Source organism: Corvus cornix, chromosome 8, assembly GCF_000738735.6.
Source record: "Corvus cornix cornix isolate S_Up_H32 chromosome 8, ASM73873v5, whole genome shotgun sequence".
Lineage (NCBI taxonomy): Eukaryota > Metazoa > Chordata > Aves > Passeriformes > Corvidae > Corvus > Corvus cornix.
In genome coordinates this window covers 3,251,207-3,259,129 of record NC_046338.1, presented here as the reverse complement: position 1 = coordinate 3,259,129, position 7,923 = coordinate 3,251,207, and the positions used below count along the sequence as shown (strand labels likewise).

General features: G+C 50.1%; 1 protein-coding gene across 1 annotated transcript; it reads right to left on the bottom strand.

Annotated features, from left to right (window-relative positions):
• Nucleotides 1–1,114: 1,114 nt before the first annotated feature.
• On the bottom strand, nt 1,115–6,857 carry LOC104695151 (cytochrome P450 2J2-like). The gene is made up of 10 exons (XM_010408754.4): nt 6,693–6,857; nt 6,024–6,329; nt 5,347–5,509; nt 5,056–5,205; nt 4,373–4,533; nt 3,797–3,973; nt 3,402–3,537; nt 3,020–3,207; nt 2,424–2,562; nt 1,115–1,763 (listed from the first exon to the last, which is right to left on the bottom strand). The coding sequence occupies exons 2-10, from the start codon at nt 6,210–6,212 to the stop codon at nt 1,588–1,590; spliced, it is 1,479 nt and encodes a 492-aa protein (XP_010407056.2). The 5' UTR covers nt 6,213–6,329; nt 6,693–6,857; the 3' UTR covers nt 1,115–1,587.
• Between the last annotated feature and the right edge of the window lie 1,066 nt (nt 6,858–7,923).

Here is a 7,923-nt window from a genome sequence, read left to right as displayed (position 1 = left end):
ACCTGTGAACTGGACGTGTTTTGGGAGTAATGCTGCATACAGCAGAAGCTCGTCACTGCTCCCCTCCCCTGTTCCCAGTCAATTCCAGGCATGCAGCCTTCCCCTTCAGCTTCTCTCAGGAAAGGAAAAGAAAGGGTATCAGGTCTAGAAAGTCAAATGACTTTCTTGTTTCTGCTGGAAAGGGGAGGTGTGGGAGCCCGTGCCAGCAGCAGGTTGGATGGCAGCTGGCATGAGGAGAAGGAGGGTTGGGGGGCGGGGGCTGACCAGGTTCTCACTAGGAATGGGATGAGACAAGTCTGCATTTTATAAATGGGCTGGTTTGTGTCCCACCATGTGTCCTCTTTTCTCCACCTTATGGATGTGTGAAACAGCCTCAAGTACCAGAAACACCTATCTCAGTCCAAACTCTTGTTTCCACTGGCACAGAACACCAGAGGAGGTGGCAGAACCCCCCACCCAGCCCGGTGCTGAAGGAGCTTTGTCAGAAGCTGTGTTCACCTGGGAGAAATTTGCTTCCTCTAGGAACATCCAGGGAAAATTGAAAATGAAAAGATTGCTCTCTGATCATTTCCTCAGCAGGAGAGCAGGAGCTGGAGGTGTGTGTTCCTGGTGTTGTGCTGATTTCCTGAGGCAGCCCCCATCCTGCTCCTGGGAGCTGCAGCTTCAACGGGGTCCTCTGGTGCAGCTGTTTCCCAGTTCAGTGCATTTCCTGGTGTTAACCATTGGTTGCCTATCTTGGGCTAGTTTCGCTGTGTAGGTGATGGTTTAAAATAGTAATTTGTTGCTGTTATTTTCCAAGGCACTCTTTCCCTCATGGGACTGTTGAGTGCAGCTTAACCATGTCATGTGTTGCTGGAGCTCACCCCGCTGCCCCTGGACACACCAGTCACTCCGTGATGCTGGGCAGGTAAACAGGGAGGATTTTGCATATTGTAATTCTAGTTGTGCTGTCAGGATCATTTTTTCCATCACTTCTGTAGGAATTGCCTTTGCTTTTACAGTGCCAGCCTCCTGCAGTGCTGCAGCACTGCAGGGGCAGAAACACAAGGCCCACAGCCAGTGCCAGACATGACCTGTGTTGGTCTTCACTTTGCAGAACACTTCATGACAAAAGTGTTTTGGTAAAGATTTATTGATGCATGGGACAGGTTTTATAGAGTGACATTTTTTTAGAGGAGTACATACTAAGGAAATGTCAAATTAATACTGGTATTAATGTTATAAAACAAAGGCTGATATTGCCCTTCCACTGTACCCAGCCACAGCCTCAACAGTGCAGTCTCTAAAGTATCCCTCATTTTGCCAAGGTGAACCATGGCCATCCATCATAAAATTAGGAAAGCCCTAAGCCTCTCATTCATTTACAGTGCCATAGGGCAAGCCTAAAAATGCCCTGGTAGCTCCCAGACTGATCACCTGATCACATTATCACAGGATACAGGGTGCAAGGTCTACTTGCAATAGAAATGATTTTGCAATTGCTTTGAAAGAAAGAAACCCCCTAGCCTCCCCCTGGAGCTGTCAAGAGCTTGTTTTCAGCACTCTTCACAGAGGATTTTCCATGTGAGGATGGTGGCCAAGGCTTCCCTACCGAGGCACAGCACAGATCTTGTAGGGCTGTGGGGCCATTGCAATGCCTATCATGGGCTGGAGGCTGAGCTTGGTGTCTGGGGGTACCTGGAAGGTGAATTTCTGGAGCAGGGATGTGAAGAAGAGGAAGAGCTCAGCACGGGCCAGCACCTCTCCCAGGCAGGCACGCTTTCCTGCGGAGACAGCAACCCATGACATCCTCAGACTCTGCTTTTGCTGCTGAAAATGCTCTGCCCGCCCTTAGGACCACGGTCTAGCTGTGTTATCCCATTCCTGGATGAGTTTTGCAACCCAAACCAAGCTTCCCAGTAACGACTTTGGCATTACAGTATGGTCTGCCCCCCAAATTGCATGACTTTGTGAGGACAATTCACACGCACACACACAGCCTGGACCATGCCCATGCTGGGAGAGCTCACCAAAGAGGGCTACCAGAGGAGTTGTGTGATGCTGGTGGAAACAGGTGCTGAAAGCAACTTCCCCAGGGAGAGCTGCTGGCTGGGGAACCCTGTTGTGGCAGCAGTGAGGCCCCTGGTGAGCTCAGCCATGTGGGAGCAGGAGCACGGAGCACTGCTGTTGCCTCGGTGAAGGTGTTCCTAAGGTCTCTGGAATTTACATGGTTTTTTATTCATCCTCATTTCTCTTTTGTGAGTGTGAAGAGAGACAAGAAAGAGCCCCAAGTGTGGCTGTGGTACTTGGGGCAGGCCATGGGAGCAGTTTGGGCAAAACGTCCCAGGGTGTATCTGCCCTTTCCATTGCTATTTTCCTCTCTGTCTCCACCCTGCAGTTGGAAACTCAAGCCCACATGTGCACCACAAGTCAGCGAGTCTTACCCACAGAAAATGGTATAAAATATTCTTTTTTACAGAACTTCCCATCCTTCAGAAAATGCTCGGGGTTAAAAGCATCAGGGGTTTCCCACTCACTCTTGTCAAACAGCAGAGAGGTTAAATTTGTCATTACAATAGTGCCCTAAGAGGAAAAAAAAGAAAAATAAATCACACTTTCTCTAGCACTGACAGCAAGAGGGGCAGTTTTATCTTCCAGTCTCCTCTCCAGGAAGAACATCCACAGTCAAATCCTACCAAAATTATTTGTGCCATACCCCACTGCACGCCCAGATCTTTCTACTTCTTGTCTGTTTGGAGGTGTGGTTATATAACTGCATTTTTCCCTCATCAGCATTGTTTTTATCTGTTGTAAACTTGGGTCAAAGTTCTGTAAGAGCTGGGATCTGTGCCTCAAAGGCATGTGTGGGGGTGTGGCACCATTCAGGGAACTGGAGAACATTGTTTGGATAGCAAAAATCCATGTTCAGCAGGAGTGAACTCTGGGCAGGGACACTGTCTGCACAGGAGGGACCTGGCCTGGCACACTGTGCCCTGGGGAGCTGGGAGTCTCCCTGGAGTCCCAGCGCTCCGGAATTTACCTTTGGGATGTAGTAGCCATCCAAGTGGGTATCCTCTGATGCCATTCTTGGCACGTTGAAAGGGATAACGTTGCCTTTCCTCTGCACTTCGTGGATGACAGCGTTGGTGTAGTGCAGGTTGTTCCTGTCCTCCAGGGCTGGTGGCCGTGCCTGGCCGATGACTGCATCGATCTCGGCTTGCACCCGGGCTGGGGGGAAAGACCAGGAATCAGCCCAGGGAGCAACCCGCGGAACATTACAAGGCTATTGCTGTAAGGGTCCACCAAGGGACCTGGGCCACTGTTTACACCTCTTATGCAAGTGTGGGGACATTCCCAGCTGCTCTCTCACAAAGCTGTGACACAGAAAAGCAAGGGAAAACACTGAGTTTTCTTAACTGTACCTTGAATTTCTGGATACGTGGCCATAAACAGCAAAGCCCAGCGGAGGGTTGAGGACGTGGTCTCGGTCCCGGCTACCAGCAGGTCGAGTGTGCAGGCCGTGAGATGTTCCTCCTGGAAGGTGTCACTGCCGTTGTCCTTCATGAGAGGATGTGTTAGTGCCACAGGAACAGTGAGGGTGTCCTGGCACCAGGCTTGGTCCAGACCCCCGCAAGGATTTTGGTAGAAACTGCTGACCCCCCTGCATCCCCATCCTGCTGGTGGTGGCCTGAACCTGATATCTGTCCTGAGCTCATAAGAGGCCACACAGGCAACTCAGATGGAGAATCTGGGCTCATTTCCCATCCTTTCTGATGGCTAAGCCCCGCCCCAGTAGGGTTTTCTCCCCATTGCTGACCTTGGAAATCTCCAGCAGGTAGCTGTCGATGTAGTCTCGGCACTCCGAGGGGTTCCAGTCCTCCTTGTGTTTGTTGATCTGCTCTTGCATAAATTTTTTCAACACCCTCCAGTTTTTGAAAATGGTTTGGTGGGCTCCAGGTAAGTACTTCATTATAGATGGGAAGTTGTTATACAGCTTTGAACACAGAAGGAGAACAACAAATTGAATAAATGACTTTAAAAAACTCTTCTGACATCAAAACTTGGAGTCTGCAATTGCACTTGCTGAATTTCTGGACCTGGTGGAAATAGCTCAGGTCCAGAAGAGTAGAATTCTCATTATGGAGTAACTTGTGTGTTACTCAGTGTTTCAGCAGACAAGCTGACAATCAGTGGGCAGGAAAAGTGATTTTGGGTGAGAGAGAGCAGCGTGAGTATGGCACAACTTGAACTGAAAGCAGAAAGAAATTACAGGCAAATCTATCCTGTGCAAAGGAACGTGGAATGACAGGTTTGGTGATGACAGCACTGTGACTTTTGAGGCTGACTCCAGAGACGAAACCGTGGCCCTGCGTTGGTGGGAGGAGGGCTGTACCTGGCTCGTGATGGCTCCATGGAGGACAATCGTGTCGTACATCAGCTTCAGCAGCCTTTGGAAGTCCTCATCGTGATATTCAAACCGATTGCCAAAGATGAGGGAGCAGATGACGTTTGAAATAGCATTAGTGACTTTAAACTGAGGGTTGAAAGGATTCCCTGGAGAAGAAAAAGATCAGTTCTCTTCCATTCTTCTCAGAAAAGAAGAAAACAGACGTCAGAGGTAAAATAGTCACGAAATACGAATGAAATGAGTGGCCCCTCATGGGCACTGTCCTATGTCAGTGCCTTCCTGGGGTGCCTGGCTGACCCCATGAGCTGGCCAAGCTTGGCAGGGCAACCCCAGTGGTCCCAGTTCAATCAGATTATGGAGATGTTTGTTTACTTTGGAAATCAAAGTCTGCAGGATGTCATTCGAATTCATTGGAAATATCAGCGTTTATGCACACATGGTATATCCCAGAGAGGAGTAGGCTGAAGGTGGGCTATGAATAATGCAGTGGGTGTTGCCTGGCTGCGTTCCCCAACCAGCTGGAAGGCAAAGCACCTGTAGAAAGGAGCAGGGATGCTGGCAGGGTTGTAGCATCCCTTGCAAGGTGGGGTATTTCTCAGCAGGCAGTGAAATTATAACAGGCCCTAGCAGTTCCTGCCTTCACAGCTGATGAGGGCTGTGGCACTCACCCTGCTCATCCCTAAATGCATCCACGAGGTATTGGCACTCCTCCTGGATGCGCTCCTCCAGGCTCCTCTTCCCCAAGCCGAAGTTTCGGAGTGTGGTCAGGGTGAACCTCCTCTGTGCCTTCCACAGGTGCCCGGTGGAGGAGATCAGTCCTGGCAGGAACACCCCCTGTGAGCCAGGGCTGATCCCCTATCGAGGGAGAAAAGCTCCAGGGCTCTGCCCTCTCTCCACTCTCCAGTTGTCTCAGACCTCTGCAGGGTCAAGGCTTGGCTCTTACTTGAGGGATAACTCACCCATCTTGCTGAAGATCTCCTCGTCGAGAGGAAGATCAGGGCGGTCCATGAACTTTTCCCCTTGGTTCACAAGCACTTCCTTCACCAGCCGCATCCCACTTACCATCACTAACTTCATGCTGCCCATATGCATGCCAAAGATGTCACCGTGTCTTTTAGTCACCTGGGAGGGGACATGAATAAAAGGGGTTTCATTTGCAATGAATGTGCCTGGTGAGACTGGGACGGCCCTGTCACGGGACTTGGGTGAAAATATGGGAAGAGTGGGAGGGGAGACAGAATGTGTGCACTCTGCCTGAGGGCGCAGACTTTTTTCTTTCCTCTTTTCCTGAATCGGTGATCCGGAGTTGGTGTTAATTTGCCATAAATTCAGTAAGCCTCACCAGGTTTGATTTTTCAGTCCTATGTTTTTCCAGTTTTTGTTTCACCCCATCCCAGCCCCAACTCAGACCTACAGGGTTCATACATCTGTGACTGCACCTGTGGTATCATGTTGTGACCTTTGCCCACAGGATCACTCCACACATCACCCTCCTTGTACTCAGGTAAGTGTTATCAATGAGGGCAAACCTCCTGCCTGCCTTCGGGTGTTTGGGTTATCCCCTTCCCTGCATGGCCAGAGATGTGTAGCTGCAATCCCTCCATCCCTTCCCCACACTGCCCACCCACCTACATACCCTCTTCACTGAGGCCACGGGATCTTTGAAGTTTACAAGGTAGAGGTGCCCCAAAAAGGGAAGGCGGAAGGGGGTGGGAGGGAAGTTCTTTGGAGTTCTGTTCTTCATGTAGTCAGTGATGAGCAGGAAGACAAGGAGAAAGATGAGGAATGTCTGGAGGGAGATGCTGTCCCAGGGGAAGTGCAGCATGGCTGGATGGTGGGGCTCTGCAGGGATGTGTCCCACAGCAGGTCAGAGCAGGTAGAGCTCACAGGGCACCACTGAGGCCCCCAGGGCCAGGGGAAGATGGATGATACGCTGGCACAGCTGTGGGTGCAAACACAGGACAGCATGGAGTGGCTTTTGCTGGCCTGGTCTAGAGGCTGTGTTCAGACTCCTGCTTTCCCAGCTTTCAGCAGCAATTAAAACCCTTCTTGATTAAACTGAAAGATTTCCTCTGATCTGATTTAAAAAAAAAAACCACCATAAATCAGAACACCCCCAGCTTCCCCTTTCCCCTCCAGCCTCCCCTCAGTACTTTACTAAACCCTAGTGCTCCATGCCCTTGTCTAAAGGACAGAAATGAGCTTTGTGGAATTGAGATCAAAACCTTCTGGCAGCTTCACTGTGCTGTTCCCACAAGCCCATCTCCTGGGATGAACCCTGCTCTCTCCCCCCCGGTGCCCTCACCGTGCTTTTCAGTGTCGGCTTCTCAGCGCCAGGGAGGCTCCAGCTGCTCCGAGAGCCTTGTGCTTTCCTTGTTTACAGCAGCTCGCTCGCTGGTATGAGGAGTCCTGGGCCAAGCCCCAGGTCTCTGGGGACATCCGAGATAAGGTTGCACAAACCTTTCACAAACCCTCTGACTCAGTTTTGTGTTTCTGTGTGCCTGGTGACGTGGGCTGGGAGTAAACAGCTGTCCCGGAACTCAGCGCTTCCGAAGCACCGTCATTTTCTGATCTCCACCAGACGGGTGCAGGCAGAACAGCTTGCTCTGGCCATGCCTTGAGCCCTCCAGCCACCCCTTCCCACTTACCTTGTCCTTCACCACAGGTTACGACCCAAAGCCCCTCAGAGCTCAGGCAGGTGCTGAGAAGCTGATGCAGATGCCCAGCTCTGCAGGCTGGAGCCCTTCAGTGGTAGCTGGCAGCAGAATGTGCCGCATTTTCCCACGCAGGAGCAGCTTTGGGTTAGAGTGGTGTTCACACACACAGATCACATGGAATTTTGATGTGTATGTTGTGTTTTACTGTGAAAGGAGCAGGGAGCAGCAGCACTTTGCCCTTGCACCACGTGGCTCTGCTACAGCCCTTTGTGGTCATCAGCTGCCACCTCCTGCTCTGGGGATGTTTTGGGTTCCTTTTCTCTCTTTTGGAGGCGTCAGTTGTGGCTGTTGGGATTGTCCAGTGCTGATGACAGGGCACAGAGGTGCAGCAGAGCCACTGGAGTGATGCCATACACATGCTCTCCTTGGGAAGCTGGAGAAGTCAAATCTCTGTTTTATTGTGGAATTTAAAGGGGAAAAACCTGTTTTTGAGGAAAATCTCTCTTTTTACCTCTGGTTTTTAAGCACACTTGGGCATGAACCTGTGGAGATGCACGTGTTCCCCAGCAGTGACATGAAAGGATACACTCAAAAAGTAAACAAATTTGTGCCTCCTGCCTTTAAGGTATGGCATCATTGCATTTAATTTTGGTATTTTTCCCCAAATGATAAAAAAAAAAAAAAAAAAAAAGAAGAAGAAAAAGAAGATGAGTTTAATCATTTATTCTCTCCATGAGTAGGAGAGGAAACCCCAAAGTAACAAGGAAACACAAGCTGGAAATGAAAGAGAGATCAACATTTATTTGCTAAGCCAGTGCAAATAATACAAGCTAGTAGCCACATGCCAGAGGTCAGACCTACAGCAAAACAAATTAAAAA

Excerpts from the sequence above, each read along its gene's own strand:
- LOC104695151 (XM_010408754.4), bottom strand. The coding sequence starts at position 6,212 with ATGCTGCACTTCCCCTGGGACAGCATCTCCCTCCAGACATTCCTCATC. Across the intron at positions 3,974-4,372 it reads ATGGAGCCATCACGAGCCAG|CTGTATAACAACTTCCCATC; the intron begins GTACAGCCCTCC and ends CTGTGTTCAAAG. Across the intron at positions 1,764-2,423 it reads TTTTATACCATTTTCTGTGG|GAAAGCGTGCCTGCCTGGGA; the intron begins GTAAGACTCGCT and ends CTGTCTCCGCAG.